Here is an 18,999-nt window from a genome sequence, read left to right as displayed (position 1 = left end):
TTAACAAAAATCCCCTGCTAACCTTTTTAGTGGAATCCATCTTCAAGACTGAACCATACGTAGATGTTATCCTTGCATGGATTTCATCCAGCCTTGTCAGGATGTCTTGGCTGTACACGGTGAGCAGCCACTTGCAGCTTGGGACCACTGTAGGCTCTGGGGGTTCCTGGAATTGTATTTGCAACACCCCGGGTCGTTTGAGGAAGTCCACACATTGGGTGGTGTACCGGGCCATACGCTGGAGCCACTCCTCACTGTGGTTCTCACGCAGCTGTTTGATGACACGGGACTATTGCCTAGGCCACGCTCACGCAGGAGCCGAATGACTCTCATATCACAGGCATACCTTAGGAAAAGCAAAATCCACACATTCATATATTTTACATAATTGATTTGTAAAGTATTTGCAAACATATGTGATGATGGGCTATCAACTGGATGTGGAATTAAAGTGCCCTTCCTTCCGTGTGAGGATGACCCGAAATTCAGAGCGATGGCCCAGATCCAGCTGTTGCAGGACAGTCTGACTCCAGGACACATGCGAGGCTTTACACTTCGTACAGATGAGGGTTTCTGTGACCATGTTGTAGCAACAGAGCATGACAAAAAAATCTGTCTGGAGCTGGAGCCTGGTTGAAAATAAGTGCTGGCTGTGGTGGGTAATACCAGAGCTGTAGGTTGTCTCGAAGCTCTTGTTTTCCCTTGGGCCCCATTTTAAAAAGCCTGCTGGCAATCCACCTGTAATCCTCTGGTGGCAAAGTGTCCGACCACAAACGATGCAGTCGAACTGCAGATGCATCTTGCAGTAATGCCCCCGAAGGAGTAGTCTGTGAAGGAAAAAGACAAAATATTTAGTCTAGCAGGTCATTTATTTAATTACCGCTTTATCTATCCAAGACTACCCTCATATAAAATAGAAAATATTGGATGTCAAATACGTACTTAAGGTTATAGAATAAAATGTATACATTTGTTCCAATAGTTTTCAGAATTGTGTCAGCTGCTAGCACTAATTTGTGTGACTCTACTGAGTTGTGACAGTTAATATGCAAATTCAATTATTTTGGACCAATACAATTTGAAATTACTTACCGAGACAACATGCAATGAAATATAATATATGTTGCATATATAACAAGAGAAAGAAACAGTCATAACTGTCCAATAATTTTAACTAATCCTAGATGGAATTATACAATACTGTTTAAAGGTCTATGTTCAGTAAGATTCTTTTTGTTTTTGAAATATGATTAAAATACAGTCAAAAACAGTAATAGTGGGAAATAATATTGCAATTTAGGATTGTAATTATTTGAATCTGTTTTCAAAAGTATTTACAGTTTTTTTCAATCGCTAACAAGCGCTTACCCATACTTCAGATACTTTTTCCTAAACTCTTAACACAGACTCACACCAACAAAACACAATTGGCCAAATGGATAATTTTCTTCTCAAGAACACATTTTGTTACAGATTTTTATGATTGTTTACACACTAAAATAAAAATGTCCACGCAATTTGCAAAATTCTACTCCAATGAGCAAAACCCCTCCACAGATTTGCACAACATTACACACAATGTCTGCTTTACCCTTTTAGCAAAACATTACACACAGTGATTTGTAAAACTCTACACACATTTTCACACCTTAGACACAGATAAGGATTGTGAGGTTACTTCCTTGTCATTACAAAGCCCCGGATTGCCATTGACCACACTAATGAATGAATTGGATATGCACATCCATCAGGCGTGGAAGCACACATGTGCTAATTTGAAAACGCATCACTCAGGAGTGCTATAAAAGGCAGCAGGTGAGTTCACCTGTCTTCAACAAAAATGGAAGGAGCTAGAAGAAGAAGAAGAGTGAGAATAAGAGGGGGGGCTCAAAGAGGAGATGAAGGAGGTAGAGGAAGAGGAGAAGGAGGTAGAGGAAGAGTTGAAGGAGGTAGATGAAGAGGAGAAGGAGGTAGAGGAAGAGGAGAAGGAGGTAGAGGAAGAGGAGAAGGAGGTAGAGGAAGAGGTGAAGGAGGTAGATGAAGAGGAGAAGGAGGTAGAGGAAGAGGAGAAGGAGGTAGAGGAAGAGGTGAATGAGGTAGATGAAGAGGAGAAGGAGGTAGAGGAAGAGGTGAAGGAGGTAGAGGAAGAGGAGAAGGAGGTAGATGAAGAGGAGAAGGAGGTAGAGGAAGAGGTGAAGGAGGTAGATGAAGAGGAGAAGGAGGTAGAGGTTTTCAAAATTGCGTGTAAACAATTGAAAAAAACTGTAAATATATACTAACTCTTCATTTCAAAATAGAACACATCTTTCTCTGCACACACTAACTTTACCAAAACACTGGAAATCTGACTCAGAATGAAATTATTCTGTCAAAGAATAACACTTGTTTTCACTTCACAAGGTACATGCAGTCAATCAAAGTACACCAGGTTTCAAAATACTGGCTATTGTATTACAAAAACTTCATAGACTTTTGTGTTTCAGTTTTACATGGTCAATGATAGTGGCACGAATTTCATCACTGACTACTGTTCTTGCAGCCCTTGGAAGTCCTTAGGCCTGCTCTTCTCCCTGGCCCTGCTCCTCTCACTGCACCTCTCATCTCTCACTGCACCTCTCACTGCACATCTCACTGCACATCTCACTGCACATAAAAAAAATACAAGTTACATCTTTACTCTGATTGGTCAAATGTCGAAAATGATAAGGAAAAAGTCAAGAATGGCGCTCTCTGATTGGCTGCAAATGTTATAATGTCGAGAATGGCGCTCTCTAATTGGCTGCAAATGTTATAGCGCGTCGACGTGATTGGCTGTGGCGTTCAACATTGTTCAACATTATCCCCATTTTGACGGACTATCCTTCGGCAGCTGGCGTTCAGGTCACAGTCTCCCCTGGAGGCGTGGGTTCGAATCCCACTTCTGACAAACCTAACCTTTGGCTGCGGGCCCAAGCTAGAGTCTTTAACCCTCTGGCAAGTTTATCAAGAAATGCAGTAATGTTGACAAAGCACTGCAAATCAGTTCATGCTAGAATAAACCAAACATTAAAGTAACACTGACCTGCAGTACATGACCTTTAAAGTAACACTTTAGTGCAATGTATGGGATTCTATGGCACTTGGAATTTCAAGTCATGACATTTCAGAAAAAATGGACATGTTGATTGAATCGGATTCAACTGAATTTCACGAAATAACATGTTGTGATGTTTACCGGAAGAAGATGCAGTAGAATTTCATGGCAAGGATTCTTGGAAATTTCTTGGAATGAAATGTCATGGGTTTGGGGGCATGGGGTGGAGTGTCATGACACAAGATTCAAGGAATGTCATGTAAAAAATTACATTAGCATTAACAAGACATGCCATTAGAATGAAAGAATGATATAAGCCTTAACAAAACATTGTAACAACACTGACACATATGACATGAATATGAGAGTAATACTATTACTGCATTTGTTCAACATTAGTCTTAAAAAAACACTGGATTTCAATTACAGTGCATATGAAGAAATGGACAAAGGCATAAAAGGGAATACAGAAAGCAGCTCCTTTATTTACACGGTCCCGTGTATCAAAAAGCACCTTTCTGCCCCGTGTGAGGCTCGAACTCACGACCTTCAGATTATGAGACTGACGCGCTGCCTAACTGCGCCAACGAGGCATGTGCTCTGACTCGGGTAAGCGGTGAAGCCCTAGATTCTAGATCATCTGCCATTCCGTGTAGGTGCAAAAATGCTGCTCACCACTGGCCGTCATGTCAGGATGGCCGAGCGGTCTAAGGCGCTGCGTTCAGGTCGCAGTCTCCCCTGGAGGTGTGGGTTCGAATCCCACTTCTGACAAACCTAACCTTTGGCTGCGGGCCCAAGCTAGAGTCTTTAACCCTCTGGCAAGTTTATCAAGAAATGCAGTAATGTTGACAAAGCACTGCAAATCAGTTCATGCTAGAATAAACCAAACATTAAAGTAACACTGACCTGCAGTACATGACCTTTAAAGTAACACTTTAGTGCAATTATGGGATTCTATGGCACTTGGAATTTCAAGTCATGACATTTCAGAAAAAATGGACATGTTGATTGAATCGGATTCAACTGAATTTCACGAAATAACATGTTGTGATGTTTACCGGAAGAAGATGCAGTAGAATTTCATGGCAAGGATTCTTGGAAATTTCTTGGAATGAAATGTCATGGGTTTGGGGGCATGGGGTGGAGTGTCATGACACAAGATTCAAGGAATGTCATGTAAAAAATTACATTAGCATTAACAAGACATGCCATTAGAATGAAAGAATGATATAAGCCTTAACAAAACATTGTAACAACACTGACACATATGACATGAATATGAGAGTAATACTATTACTGCATTTGTTCAACATTAGTCTTAAAAAAACACTGGATTTCAATTACAGTGCATATGAAGAAATGGACAAAGGCATAAAAGGGAATACGGAAAGCAGCTCCTTTATTTACACGGTCCCGTGTATCAAAAAGCACCATTCTGCCCCGTGTGAGGCTCAAACTCACGACCTTCAGATTATGAGACTGACGCGCTGCCTAACTGCGCCAACGAGGCATGTGCTCTGACTCGGGTAAGCGGTGAAGCTCTAGATTCTAGATCATCTGCCATTCCGTGTAGGTGGAAAAATGCTGCTCACCACTGACCGTCATGTCAGGATGGCCGAGCGGTCTAAGGCGCTGCGTTCAGGTCGCAGTCTCCCCTGGAGGCGTGGGTTCGAATCCCACTTCTGACAAACCTAACCTTTGGCTGCGGGCCCAAGCTAGAGTCTTTAACCCTCTGGCAAGTTTATCAAGAAATGCAGTAATGTTGACAAAGCACTGCAAATCAGTTCATGCTAGAATAAACCAAACATTAAAGTAACACTGACCTGCAGTACATGACCTTTAAAGTAACACTTTAGTGCAATGTATGGGATTCTATGGCACTTGGAATTTCAAGTCATGACATTTCAGAAAAAATGGACATGTTGATTGAATCGGATTCAACTGAATTTCACGAAATAACATGTTGTGATGTTTACCGGAAGAAGATGCAGTAGAATTTCATGGCAAGGATTCTTGGAAATTTCTTGGAATGAAATGTCATGGGTTTGGGGGCATGGGGTGGAGTGTCATGACACAAGATTCAAGGAATGTCATGTAAAAAATTACATTAGCATTAACAAGACATGCCATTAGAATGAAAGAATGATATAAGCCTTAACAAAACATTGTAACAACACTGACACATATGACATGAATATGAGAGTAATAGTATTACTGCATTTGTTCAACATTAGTCTTAAAAAAACACTGGATTTCAATTACAGTGCATATGAAGAAATGGACAAAGGCATAAAAGGGAATACAGAAAGCAGCTCCTTTATTTACACGGTCCTGTGTATCAAAAAGCACCTTTCTGCCCCGTGTGAGGCTCGAACTCACGACCTTCAGATTATGAGACTGACGCGCTGCCTAACTGCGCCAACGAGGCATGTGCTCTGACTCGGGTAAGCGGTGAAGCCCTAGATTCTCGATCATCTGCCATTCCGTGTAGGTGCAAAAATGCTGCTCACCACTGGCCGTCATGTCAGGATGGCCGAGCGGTCTAAGGCGCTGCGTTCAGGTCGCAGTCTCCCCTGGAGGCGTGGGTTCGAATCCCACTTCTGACAAACCTAACCTTCGGCTGCGGGCCCAAGCTAGAGTCTTTAACCCTCTGGCAAGTTTATCAAGAAATGCAGTAATGTTGACAAAGCACTGCAAATCAGTTCATGCTAGAATAAACCAAACATTAAAGTAACACTGACCTGCAGTACATGACCTTTAAAGTAACACTTTAGTGCAATGTATGGGATTCTATGGCACTTGGAATTTCAAGTCATGACATTTCAGAAAAAATGGACATGTTGATTGAATCGGATTCAACTGAATTTCACGAAATAACATGTTGTGATGTTTACCGGAAGAAGATGCAGTAGAATATGACATGAATATGAGAGTAATACTATTACTGCATTTGTTCAACATTAGTCTTAAAAAAACACTGGATTTCAATTACAGTGCATATGAAGAAATGGACAAAGGCATAAAAGGGAATACAGAAAGCAGCTCCTTTATTTACACGGTCCCGTGTATCAAAAAGCACCATTCTGCCCCGTGTGAGGCTCGAAGTCACGACCTTCAGATTATGAGACTGACGCGCTGCCTAACTGCGCCAACGAGGCATGTTCTCTGACTCGGGTAAGCGGTGAAGCCCTAGATTGAAAAATGCTGCTCACCACTGGCCGTCATGTCAGGATGGCCGAGCGGTCTAAGGCGCTGCGTTCAGGTCGCAGTCTCCCCTGGAGGCGTGGGTTCGAATCCCACTTCTGACAAACCTAACCTTTGGCTGCGGGCCCAAGCTAGAGTCTTTAACCCTCTGGCAAGTTTATCAAGAAATGCAGTAATGTTGACAAAGCACTGCAAATCAGTTCATGCTAGAATAAACCAAACATTAAAGTAACACTGACCTGCAGTACATGACCTTTAAAGTAACACTTTAGTGCAATGTATGGGATTCTATGGCACTTGGAATTTCAAGTCATGACATTTCAGAAAAAATGGACATGTTGATTGAATCGGATTCAACTGAATTTCACGAAATAACATGTTGTGATGTTTACCGGAAGAAGATGCAGTAGAATTTCATGGCAAGGATTCTTGGAAATTTCTTGGAATGAAATGTCATGGGTTTGGGGGCATGGGGTGGAGTGTCATGACACAAGATTCAAGGAATGTCATGTAAAAAATTACATTAGCATTAACAAGACATGCCATTAGAATGAAAGAATGATATAAGCCTTAACAAAACATTGTAACAACACTGACACATATGACATGAATATGAGAGTAATACTATTACTGCATTTGTTCAACATTAGTCTTAAAAAAACACTGGATTTCAATTACAGTGCATATGAAGAAATGGACAAAGGCATAAAAGGGAATACGGAAAGCAGCTCCTTTATTTACACGGTCCCGTGTATCAAAAAGCACCATTCTGCCCCGTGTGAGGCTCGAACTCACGACCTTCAGATTATGAGACTGACGCGCTGCCTAACTGCGCCAACGAGGCATGTGCTCTGACTCGGGTAAGCGATGAAGCTCTAAATTCTAGATCATCTGCCATTCCGTGTAGGTGCAAAAATGCTGCTCACCACTGGCCGTCATGTCAGGATGGCCGAGCGGTCTAAGGCGCTGCGTTCAGGTCGCAGTCTCCCCTGGAGGCGTGGGTTCGAATCCCACTTCTGACAAACCTAACCTTTGGCTGCGGGCCCAAGCTAGAGTCTTTAACCCTCTGGCAAGTTTATCAAGAAATGCAGTAATGTTGACAAAGCACTGCAAATCAGTTCATGCTAGAATAAACCAAACATTAAAGTAACACTGACCTGCAGTACATGACCTTTAAAGTAACACTTTAGTGCAATGTATGGGATTCTATGGCACTTGGAATTTCAAGTCATGACATTTCAGAAAAAATGGACATGTTGATTGAATCGGATTCAACTGAATTTCACGAAATAACATGTTGTGATGTTTACCGGAAGAAGATGCAGTAGAATTTCATGGCAAGGACTCTTGGAAATTTCTTGGAATGAAATGTCATGGGTTTGGGGGCATGGGGTGGAGTGTCATGACACAAGGTTCAAGGAATGTCATGTAAAAAATTACATTAGCATTAACAAGACATGCCATTAGAATGAAAGAATGATATAAGCCTTAACAAAACATTGTAACAACACTGACACATATGACATGAATATGAGAGTAATACTATTACTGCATTTGTTCAACATTAGTCTTAAAAAAACACTGGATTTCAATTACAGTGCATATGAAGAAATGGACAAAGGCATAAAAGGGAATACAGAAAGCAGCTCCTTTATTTACACGGTCCCGTGTATCAAAAAGCACCATTCTGCCCCGTGTGAGGCTCGAACTCACGACCTTCAGATTATGAGACTGACGCGCTGCCTAACTGCGCCAACGAGCCATGTTCTCTGACTCGGGTAAGCGGTGAAGCCCTAGATTCAAAAATGCTGCTCACCACTGGCCGTCATGTCAGGATGGCCGAGCGGTCTAAGGCGCTGCGTTCAAGCTGGGGAACAATAGTCCAACAAAGGTGGGGAAGAAGGGAAGAAAAGGGGGAAGGAGGAAAAAGAGAGGGGGAAGAAGAGAAAGAAAAAACGAAGAAAAGAAAGGCTGAAATTTGATGTTCAAAGATATGCCTTCATTAGCATAGATCTTATGATACATTTTCCGGTTTCTTCGTGTGTGAAAATCACGCATTTATATCACACTGTTTTCTATTTCAGGTGTGCACCAAGTTTGTTCCCGTTTTAATAAAATATACATATTTAATTTGTTTTTTGTGTTTTTTGATATTCTATCATGAAAAATAATGTTATTTGCATTATTATGCAATGAACAAAGATGCAAATCATTAATTAGTAACTTATATGCTGTAAAATGTTTCACAAGAATAACAAAATGTACAAATTATATTTTTATATACAAATGTTATATTGTTGCAGTGTACTGATAAAATATTGTTATAATAAAGTAAAAGTAAATAAGCTAAATTTTTTAATGCATACTGTTCCAGTGTTTATAAAATATACATATGTAATTTGTTTGTTGTTTTTTGATATTCTTTCATTAAAAAAAAATGTTATTTGCATTATTATGCAACGAACAAAGATGCAACCCATTAAATAGTAACTAATATGAAGAATGTCTGTCACAAGAATAACAAAATGGACAAATTATCTTTTTAAATACAAATGTTATATTGGTGCAGTGTACTGATGAAATATTGTGTTATATGAAAGTAAAAGTAAATAAGCAAATTCTTTTTGAATGCATACTGTTCCAGTGTTAATAAAATATACATATGTAATTTGTTTGTTGTGTTTCTTTGATATTCTTTCATAAAAATATATAATTGCCAATGGAACAGTGTTATTATTTAGTAGTTGTTGTATTATTATTGATCTGATTAAGTATTTTTTTAGGTTACATTCAAACAAGACACTTGCAAATCTGTTATTTGTAATGAACAAAGATGCAACCCATTAAATAGTAACTAATATGCTGAAAATGTCAATCACAAGAATAACAAAATGTATAAATTATATTTTTTATATACAAATGTTATATTGTTGCAGTGTTCTGATGAACTAGTGTTATATGAAAGTCAAAGTCAAAAAGAAATCACTTGCCAATTTGTTTTTATTTGCCAATCATGCCAACAGAACAGTAATGAATATTAAAATGTTAAATACTGGTAACATGTTTTAAAAATAAATAAATAAAATGAAGAGTTAAATAGGTTTTCAAAAACAAGAAATAAAAAGTTAAAATGTTAAATAACGTTAAAAAAAACAATTAAATAATATTCAACACAAGTATTAACTATTTAAACAACTGTTTACACTATATACATGATGCTATATACATGAAAATATATACATTATTTGGAAATGGTTCTCCGCATTTCCTCTAACCACACTTCTTTTGAAACAGTCTCAGTCTGTGGGCAGTACACCCTGCCCCTGTACTGGCTATGTCCTGTTGCACTTGTTTTAAATTGCCCACATTTTTTGCAAGTGTTGGCCTCTACGGTTCTCCTGTAGGGTCTCTTGGGCATGGCGTCTGGATTGGCAGCTGGTGAAGCGGGTAAGCGGGTGCCCTTTACAGCTGTTGGCTGTAACAGTGGCTGTACCATTTGCATCCCCTGGGCCATTGGGATGCCCTGGATCATTTGCACTCCCTGGAACATTGGCACACCCTGGAACATTGGCACAGCCTGGAACATGGGCACACCCTGGAAACCTGGTGCTGATGGTATAAGTATATTTGGTACCATCTGCAGTGATGCTCCAGATGCAGATGGTGTCAGCAACGTCTGACTCTGCGCTGGTGCCTTGGGTCTGAGAGGGGGTCGCCCAACAGAAGTCTGCCTCTGCTTTGCCTGACCAGCTGTACTCTCTGGTAGCTTGTACTGGTGCTGCTCCCCTGGTTGTTCTGGCTCAGTCCGTAGACGTTTGGCTACCTGGAGAGGCTCATGAGCTTCAGGGAGGGGCTGAGGCAACTGAATGCCCTGAAGCAGCACAGACAGCTCCTGCTTTTTCTGTCTTTTGTTATACCACTGAATCAGGGTGTTCTGGTTAACCTCCACCAGCTGCATGGATGTTCCTCCCATCACCAAGCTGTTGCCCAGTACAAGCTGCCTTATCCTGCGATAGTCTTGCAGGATCAGAGACCATCTTCACAGGGCTCCCTTGCCTTTTCTTTTGGGGCTTGGGTGGACAGTGCAAAGTCTGATGAAGATGGTCTCCACCAGACGGCAACAGTCAGGCCACTGAGCAGGTGCGCTGCTTGCACCCAGCACACATCTGGTGGTGCTCTCTACACCAGGGTGAGTGGGCTTCTTCGGGACCTTGAAGCGTCCACTCAGCAGTCTCTTTCGGCATCGACTGTCATACACCACCCGTTCCTTGTCCCGGTCATCCAGGTTCTGCCAAAGAGCAATTATGGTGTTGGCTTCCTGGTTGGTCAGGCCGAGGGCTGTGTGGTCCCGGAGATCCACCAGATATTCTGCCAGCTGGTCCACATGTTGATAACCCGGGATATTTTGGTAGTCAACAGCCTATTAAAAAACACAAACATGCAATACAATTATTACATCACATCTGTCTAATGCATAATTCCATAACTGATTGTGTTATTTTCCTGTTTATCACCATAAAGCACTGAATAGTACAAAGCAGAGAGCGCCATTCTTGACATTTTACAAAGCACCAAATAAATAAAGATGACTTGACTTGATGTGTATTTGCAGCTTACAAATGAATTTAGGCTGTACTTTTAAATGTAAAATATGTGGAAAGTCTGGATTTAAAGCACTGGATGTTAATTCATCATAATTATTCTAGTTAATTTGAAAGACATACAAAGGAGTAGTATTTACCGTCTCTTCTTCATCAACATCCTGACCAGCATCCTCTGGCTCTGAGGGGAGTGTTGAAACAGATGTTTCAGAGGGAACAGGTGTGACAGCAGTCCCTGAGGGTCCAGGTGATGAAGGAGACTGTGTGAGGACAAGTTTGGGGTCAGGGATCAGTGAAGGGGATGTGGAGCCCAGTACAGGTGTGGCACTGCTGGTGACCAGGGTAGAAGAACCCAGTGTCAGTGTGGAAGAGGGTGGTGACAGAACAGCCTCCGGATCTGCTATTGTGTGATCCTCGCTGATGTCACAGAAGCCCTCATCTTCATCTCGCTCCTCCACACTGAGGTCCTCAATGAGCTCTGCTGTCTGCTCAGAGTCAGGATTCATGTCCTGCAGTGCCTGACCAGTCTGCTGGAACAGATACTGCACTCCAATGAGCTCACCTGAAATAAAAACAATAAACAAACTTCAGTCTAGTAACTAGTCATTAAATATTAGTAACAATATAAAAGTTATTCTTACAATTACTTTATAAAATCAGTAAATGTTTCACAATGAAAAGAAACGTGAGGCACGAGCTGAAGGTGGACACTTTTACAATTATACTAAAAGACTATAATCAATCAGACGACAGAGGGCATGTTTCCTAAAAAGTTTTGATCATGTTGATCATTTAGAGTCCTTTAGAAACTTGCATATCAATTATGATACAATCGACTCTATAGGGTTAAATCTGACATATAGACGGAGGTTACACAGTAATTGCAAGTTGATCAAATAAAAAATATATAAAATAATTCTCACCGGTGTAACATGCAGGGGGACAAAATGTGGGGACCACTTTCCTGCCAAACAGCTTTTCATAATTGCCGTTTACACAGTGAACAAGTTCTCCTGTGTAGCTGCGCAAAGCTGATGGCTCCGATGACAGGGAAGCAGCCTCCCGGTCCTGGTTCCACCGGTGTAGACCCTCCAGCAGATAAATCTGAAAGTTCAGACTGTTTGCACTGGTCCCTGTAAATAGACACAACAGTGTTCAGGAGGTGTTAAAGGAACACACAAAAACACTTAATGCTCTTTCTTTACACATGCACAGTGTGTGTGACAAAGACAATACCTGGGATGAAACGGTTCAGGTGTAAATGAAAGGACTTGAGAGAAGTGGAGCCTCTGGCACATCTGTAGGTCTTTAGAAGCACACCTCCCTTGTTTAGGCTCCCTGTCTCTGTATAGAGCACAACACCAGGGGGGTCTTGAATGCATTTCACATGCTTCTTCTGGACATTCCAGATGTGCTCCATCCTTTCTCGGTCCAGGAGAGGAACACCCAGGGAGTCTTTGCCCTTGCTGCTCAGGAGCTCTGTAAGCAGCCGCTCAAGGAGAAGGATGGTAGTCTCCTCTCCACAGGTCCTCCTCCGGCAATGGAGTGCCAGCTCATGCCTGGTAAGATGCTTGTTGACATCTTCATCTGTCAGCGCAGGCCAACCCTGGGATATCAACAGCTCTCTCTTTGCTTTGCGAAGCATAGAAACATCAGCCGCATCCCACTCAAAAATGCATGCTGACAGCCGTGACATGAAGATGGGATACAGCTGATGGGCATCAGTTGTACACCCCATGGCAATCCTGCGCATAAAATGGCAGATGTCCAAGCGAATCATGAGATCAGGCCACCCTCTGAATCTGGTTTTCAGCTTGGTATCACCCACATCAGTGCAGCAGCCACAGTCCACGTACAAAACAGCAGGTGGATCCACACTAGCCTGCTTGTACCTTTTCACCAGACCATCGACCATCATGTCCAGTCCTGCTCCTTCCTGTGCTGTCAGCACACTCATGAGCACCTGACCAAACTCATTGCCAACAGAGGTAAGCCAGAGTCCCGTTCCCCTTGCCGTCCCAGACAGCTTCTTAGTGATCTGCAGTAGATGACAGGAAGCATGCAATGCAATGAAACATCACACCATGTAGAATATGATACTCATGCTCTGATAATGATATAACAGTAAACATCATAAATTAACAAAAATCCCCTGCTAACCTTTTTAGTGGAATCCATCTTCAAGACTGAACCATACGTAGATGTTATCCTTGCATGGATTTCATCCAGCCTTGTCAGGATGTCTTGGCTGTACACGGTGAGCAGCCACTTGCAGCTTGGGACCACTGTAGGCTCTGGGGGTTCCTGGAATTGTATTTGCAACACCCCGGGTCGTTTGAGGAAGTCCACACATTGGGTGGTGTACCGGGCCATACGCTGGAGCCACTCCTCACTGTGGTTCTCACGCAGCTGTTTGATGACACGGGACTATTGCCTAGGCCACGCTCACGCAGGAGCCGAATGACTCTCATATCACAGGCATACCTTAGGAAAAGCAAAATCCACACATTCATATATTTTACATAATTGATTTGTAAAGTATTTGCAAACATATGTGATGATGGGCTATCAACTGGATGTGGAATTAAAGTGCCCTTCCTTCCGTGTGAGGATGACCCGAAATTCAGAGCGATGGCCCAGATCCAGCTGTTGCAGGACAGTCTGACTCCAGGACACATGCGAGGCTTTACACTTCGTACAGATGAGGGTTTCTGTGACCATGTTGTAGCAACAGAGCATGACAAAAAAATCTGTCTGGAGCTGGAGCCTGGTTGAAAATAAGTGCTGGCTGTGGTGGGTAATACCAGAGCTGTAGGTTGTCTCGAAGCTCTTGTTTTCCCTTGGGCCCCATTTTAAAAAGCCTGCTGGCAATCCACCTGTAATCCTCTGGTGGCAAAGTGTCCGACCACAAACGATGCAGTCGAACTGCAGATGCATCTTGCAGTAATGCCCCCGAAGGAGTAGTCTGTGAAGGAAAAAGACAAAATATTTAGTCTAGCAGGTCATTTATTTAATTACCGCTTTATCTATCCAAGACTACCCTCATATAAAATAGAAAATATTGGATGTCAAATACGTACTTAAGGTTATAGAATAAAATGTATACATTTGTTCCAATAGTTTTCAGAATTGTGTCAGCTGCTAGCACTAATTTGTGTGACTCTACTGAGTTGTGACAGTTAATATGCAAATTCAATTATTTTGGACCAATACAATTTGAAATTACTTACCGAGACAACATGCAATGAAATATAATATATGTTGCATATATAACAAGAGAAAGAAACAGTCATAACTGTCCAATAATTTTAACTAATCCTAGATGGAATTATACAATACTGTTTAAAGGTCTATGTTCAGTAAGATTCTTTTTGTTTTTGAAATATGATTAAAATACAGTCAAAAACAGTAATAGTGGGAAATAATATTGCAATTTAGGATTGTAATTATTTGAATCTGTTTTCAAAAGTATTTACAGTTTTTTTCAATCGCTAACAAGCGCTTACCCATACTTCAGATACTTTTTCCTAAACTCTTAACACAGACTCACACCAACAAAACACAATTGGCCAAATGGATAATTTTCTTCTCAAGAACACATTTTGTTACAGATTTTTATGATTGTTTACACACTAAAATAAAAATGTCCACGCAATTTGCAAAATTCTACTCCAATGAGCAAAACCCCTCCACAGATTTGCACAACATTACACACAATGTCTGCTTTACCCTTTTAGCAAAACATTACACACAGTGATTTGTAAAACTCTACACACATTTTCACACCTTAGACACAGATAAGGATTGTGAGGTTACTTCCTTGTCATTACAAAGCCCCGGATTGCCATTGACCACACTAATGAATGAATTGGATATGCACATCCATCAGGCGTGGAAGCACACATGTGCTAATTTGAAAACGCATCACTCAGGAGTGCTATAAAAGGCAGCAGGTGAGTTCACCTGTCTTCAACAAAAATGGAAGGAGCTAGAAGAAGAAGAAGAGTGAGAATAAGAGGGGGGGCTCAAAGAGGAGATGAAGGAGGTAGAGGAAGAGGAGAAGGAGGTAGAGGAAGAGTTGAAGGAGGTAGATGAAGAGGAGAAGGAGGTAGAGGAAGAGGAGAAGGAGGTAGAGGAAGAGGAGAAGGAGGTAGAGGAAGAGGTGAAGGAGGTAGATGAAGAGGAGAAGGAGGTAGAGGAAGAGGAGAAGGAGGTAGAGGAAGAGGTGAAGGAGGTAGATGAAGAGGAAAAGGAGGTAGAGGAAGAGGTGAAGGAGGTAGAGGAAGAGGAGAAGGAGGTAGATGAAGAGGAGAAGGAGGTAGAGGAAGAGGTGAAGGAGGTAGATGAAGAGGAGAAGGAGGTAGAGGTTTTCAAAATTGCGTGTAAACAATTGAAAAAAACTGTAAATATATACTAACTCTTCATTTCAAAATAGAACACATCTTTCTCTGCACACACTAACTTTACCAAAACACTGGAAATCTGACTCAGAATGAAATTATTCTGTCAAAGAATAACACTTGTTTTCACTTCACAAGGTACATGCAGTCAATCAAAGTACACCAGGTTTCAAAATACTGGCTATTGTATTACAAAAACTTCATAGACTTTTGTGTTTCAGTTTTACAGGTATTTGCATACAAAACATGCAATCCACCATTTTTACACTAAATTTATTGGTTGGGAACTGTATGTCCACATGTACAGTATTCCAGTAAAAAGCAAATCAGTTTTTTTTTTCTCTTTACTGTTTACCAGCCTCTCTTAGTGTAAGACCGTGGTTGATTACATGGTCAATGATAGTGGCACGAATTTCATCACTGACTACTGTTCTTGCAGCCCTTGGAAGTCCTTAGGCCTGCGCTTCTCCCTGGCCCTGCTCCTCTCACTGCACCTCTCATCTCTCACTGCACCTCTCACTGCACATCTCATCTCTCACTGCACCTCTCACTGCACCTCTCATCTCTCACTGCACCTCTCACTGCACATCTCACTGCACCTCTCGCACATCTCACTGCATCTCTCACTGCACCTCTCACTGCACATCTCACTGCACATCTCACTGCACCTCTCATCTCTCACTGCACCTCTCACTGCACATCTCATCTCTCACTGCACCTCTCACTGCACCTCTCATCTCTCACTGCACCTCTCACTGCACCTCTCACTGCACATCTCACTGCACCTCTCACTGCACATCTCACTGCACATCTCACTGCACCTCTCACTGCACCTCTCACTGCACCTCTCACTGCACATCTCACTGCACATCTCACTGCACATCTCACTGCACCTCTCACTGCACCTCTCACTGCATCTCTCACTGGGCCTGCTCTTCTCCCTGGGCCCCTTGCTCTTACTCTTCCTCGTCCAGACATTACAGTGTTTGTCTTTTTCTGTTTCCAAAAACATCACTCCTCAAAGTCCTCCTTTTAATGTATAAGTGTCAATGTAACAGAAAAAAATAACCCCTGCCACTGAGTCTAAGCCAGACTGCAATCAGCTATGGTTGGCCCAATTTACCCAACATAAATCAGGTGTGTGTCAATTATTCAATTGTTTGTTTATTATCAGCTGAGATATATTGTTTTTGAACTGATATCATTGAAGAAGCCGAGGTTTTTATACTGTATCTAAGGTTTGGAATATTGTTTTTGCTATTGTGGGGTGGTGTGTGTTAACATTTGTTAATACTACAAAAACAATCCATAATTTTGTTGGGAGGTATAGCTTGTCTGTTAAGAAAATGTAAGCATTGTGGAAATGTGTTCACTGACTGCATTTTGTGTGAAAACTGTATAGTATTGCTCTTAATTCATTATGATAAGATTTCCTGCATACAAAATATATTTCTAAAAAGTGCACAGATGTGGAATGTGTCTTAGAATGCAATGTGGATTATGCCAGTACTTACAGAGACAGTGGTGCTTGGTGTAGGGGCACTGGACACTGCTGCGCTGGGTTGGTCAACAGCCTGAGATGTTTCCTGGAATACAAAATATGTTTCTAAAAAGTGCACAGATGTGGAATGTATCTTAGAATGCAAGTTTCTAAAAAGTGCACAGATGTGGAATTTGTCTTAGAATGCAATGTGGATTATGCCAGTACTTACAGAGACAGTGGTGCTTGGTGTAGGGGCACTGGACACTGCTGCGCTGGGTTGGTCAACAGCCTGAGATGGTCTCCTAGCCACACTCAGATTTGGCTTTGCAGCAGCAATGTGGGACCCACCAAATCTTGGCTTGGTAAACTAAAAAAGGGCAAAACAATTTCAATGAAAAGACAAATTGAATTGTAACAGCACATTGGCCAAAAATATAATAAAATGTAAAATGAGAAAATATCTATTGATCCTATCATTCATTATATAACTAAAGGACCTGCTTTCTTTCTTTAACTTATTTTTTTGTCTGTGTATTACCACACTCTACTACTTATACAGATTGAAATAAGCACAGTTAGAATAGAAAAATGTGTGGGAAGGTATTGCTAGAATGTGAGTATATAGTAATTTAACAAGTACTTTTTAAAAATGACTTAAAATCAAAAATAGTTTGCACATAGTTTGTAAGAGAAAGCGTTTATTAACAGTAATGAAGGTTACCCTTGAAATGGCAACAAAGCAGATTCATGATGACTTAATTAATAATACGTGTATAATTAATTGTGCATTAGTGGAATGTTACCTGAGAAATACAGAATGAAAGACGTAGCTTCAATAGCCAGTTGGAAAAATCAAGAGAGATGCCATGAAGGACGCGAGTGTCCTTTAACCCATAATGGCAAATCCCAATTAGAGTGGAAGAGGAGAATGCAAGAGCAGAGCCCAGAGAAGAAAGAGAGATCACATAGGTTACATTGTTCTTTCACCATTTTACTTGATCTAAACCAACCTGAGACAGTGAAACTGACCACTAAGCAGACTACAGCCACCCCTGTACAAGGTGTCATAGCTGGCAGGTAGGTGTAAAAACATACCAGCCATTTCCACTGAACTTAAACCTTTATACTAAACGTATATTAAAACTGCAATTATATATAAAAAAAATGTTATTACCTTTGACAAACTTGGTATAATTTTAGAAGTAGGCTGGGGTGGGAGCTGACGCTGACTCTGCGCCATGACCTCCTGTGCTGGTCCAGTAGCGGCAGACCGTTGTTCAACAACCCTTGGTGCTTGTCCAATAGAGGCTGTGGCCTGCTTAAGACAACCACAAAAATACATAGGCTACAATAATTGTTGATCGAGAAGAATTTGTTCAGTAAATTATATATATATAAAAAAATACAAGTTACATCTTTACATTGTTACCTTTTGAGTGTGAAAACCACATATGCACTTTGGGACCGCTCCGAGCAAGGTTGTCTGGCCGCGAGACTGCATCGGACATCTTTCAATCTGTAAACATTATCACACATATAATATAGAATACATGCATTTCTAACTTATCAGTATGAATGCTACATTAATTTATTGTAGTGTGTCATTTATTTTTATTCATGTTCTTTGAAGGGGAGATACAAACTGTAAAATTAGAGATAAAGAGAGAGTAAAGTTTGTATCCTCCTTTAAAAGAACAAGAGAGGAACATTTCACACCTTCAAAAAAACATCCATTCACTCAACATCCCCACCCCCACTGCCTCAAATCTCTGAATCTCCCAGTGCAAAAAAAAAAGTTTTTTTTTACATAAATAAACATAAATCTCAAATACCTGCAACATTATCTACATACATATCTATAAATAATGATGACATTGAATTAAATGATTAGGATTACAATTATTACATCATGCAAAGGTGACAAAAGCACACTCACCCTTTGGTACACGTCATGCCACTTTTTCTGTCGAGGAGCTGGCCTGTTACCCTCATTTGATGGCCAAACTCCTGTGCTGGCAAACTGTTTTAGCCTTGCAATCCAGTCAGTATCTGACATGGCTTTATGGGATTTTTTGCCAGACATTTTTTTGTTGGGGGGCTAACGGTTAGGTTATATAGTTTTGAACAAAACTACTATAATACAAATTATTTCTTTAAAAAAAGCACACACGAAATTTACAATTATAATATATACAATTATATACAAATATAAAATTACATTGTCCGAAAATACAGTTA

General features: G+C 40.9%; 1 protein-coding gene and 11 non-coding genes across 15 annotated transcripts; 5 read left to right on the top strand and 7 right to left on the bottom strand.

Moving 5' to 3' along the window:
* Nucleotides 1-3,592: 3,592 nt before the first annotated feature.
* Nucleotides 3,593-3,666, bottom strand: trnam-cau (transfer RNA methionine (anticodon CAU)). The gene has a single exon. It is a non-coding gene; the product is annotated as a tRNA-Met (tRNA).
* A 95-nt stretch (nt 3,667-3,761) lies between these two features.
* On the top strand, nt 3,762-3,844 carry trnal-cag (transfer RNA leucine (anticodon CAG)). The gene has a single exon. It is a non-coding gene; the product is annotated as a tRNA-Leu (tRNA).
* Nucleotides 3,845-4,509: 665 nt separating this feature from the next.
* Nucleotides 4,510-4,583, bottom strand: trnam-cau (transfer RNA methionine (anticodon CAU)). The gene has a single exon. It is a non-coding gene; the product is annotated as a tRNA-Met (tRNA).
* A 95-nt stretch (nt 4,584-4,678) lies between these two features.
* On the top strand, nt 4,679-4,761 carry trnal-cag (transfer RNA leucine (anticodon CAG)). The gene has a single exon. It is a non-coding gene; the product is annotated as a tRNA-Leu (tRNA).
* A 666-nt stretch (nt 4,762-5,427) lies between these two features.
* trnam-cau (transfer RNA methionine (anticodon CAU)) lies at nt 5,428-5,501 on the bottom strand. The gene has a single exon. It is a non-coding gene; the product is annotated as a tRNA-Met (tRNA).
* Nucleotides 5,502-5,596: 95 nt separating this feature from the next.
* On the top strand, nt 5,597-5,679 carry trnal-cag (transfer RNA leucine (anticodon CAG)). The gene has a single exon. It is a non-coding gene; the product is annotated as a tRNA-Leu (tRNA).
* Nucleotides 5,680-6,157: 478 nt separating this feature from the next.
* Nucleotides 6,158-6,231, bottom strand: trnam-cau (transfer RNA methionine (anticodon CAU)). The gene has a single exon. It is a non-coding gene; the product is annotated as a tRNA-Met (tRNA).
* Nucleotides 6,232-6,298: 67 nt separating this feature from the next.
* trnal-cag (transfer RNA leucine (anticodon CAG)) lies at nt 6,299-6,381 on the top strand. Its single transcript has one exon. It is a non-coding gene; the product is annotated as a tRNA-Leu (tRNA).
* A 666-nt stretch (nt 6,382-7,047) lies between these two features.
* On the bottom strand, nt 7,048-7,121 carry trnam-cau (transfer RNA methionine (anticodon CAU)). The gene has a single exon. It is a non-coding gene; the product is annotated as a tRNA-Met (tRNA).
* Nucleotides 7,122-7,216: 95 nt separating this feature from the next.
* trnal-cag (transfer RNA leucine (anticodon CAG)) lies at nt 7,217-7,299 on the top strand. The gene has a single exon. It is a non-coding gene; the product is annotated as a tRNA-Leu (tRNA).
* A 666-nt stretch (nt 7,300-7,965) lies between these two features.
* trnam-cau (transfer RNA methionine (anticodon CAU)) lies at nt 7,966-8,039 on the bottom strand. The gene has a single exon. It is a non-coding gene; the product is annotated as a tRNA-Met (tRNA).
* A 1,220-nt stretch (nt 8,040-9,259) lies between these two features.
* On the bottom strand, nt 9,260-18,493 carry LOC143747594 (uncharacterized). 4 transcript variants are annotated; one of them, XM_077240412.1, is made up of 10 exons: nt 18,191-18,279; nt 17,936-18,076; nt 17,565-17,645; nt 16,991-17,128; nt 16,793-16,864; nt 13,039-13,843; nt 12,115-12,916; nt 11,802-12,011; nt 11,019-11,440; nt 9,260-10,697 (listed from the first exon to the last, which is right to left on the bottom strand). In XM_077240412.1, the coding sequence occupies exons 6-10, from the start codon at nt 13,249-13,251 to the stop codon at nt 10,317-10,319; spliced, it is 2,028 nt and encodes a 675-aa protein (XP_077096527.1). In that variant the 5' UTR covers nt 13,252-13,843; nt 16,793-16,864; nt 16,991-17,128; nt 17,565-17,645; nt 17,936-18,076; nt 18,191-18,279; the 3' UTR covers nt 9,260-10,316. The 4 variants fall into 4 exon arrangements, with proteins under 4 accessions (XP_077096527.1, XP_077096528.1, XP_077096526.1 ...); XM_077240413.1 differs by lacking the exon at nt 17,565-17,645 and having other exon boundaries at nt 13,039-13,589; nt 13,683-13,843; nt 18,191-18,277; XM_077240411.1 differs by lacking the exon at nt 17,565-17,645 and having other exon boundaries at nt 18,191-18,493.
* Nucleotides 18,494-18,999: the final 506 nt, after the last annotated feature.

This window comes from Siphateles boraxobius, unplaced genomic scaffold (genome assembly GCF_051911475.1).
Source record: "Siphateles boraxobius isolate OS27281-9 unplaced genomic scaffold, OSU_SipBor_1 23, whole genome shotgun sequence".
NCBI lineage: Eukaryota > Metazoa > Chordata > Actinopteri > Cypriniformes > Leuciscidae > Siphateles > Siphateles boraxobius.
Note: the sequence above shows the minus strand (reverse complement) of the source record. Positions and strands in the feature narration are given on the sequence as shown.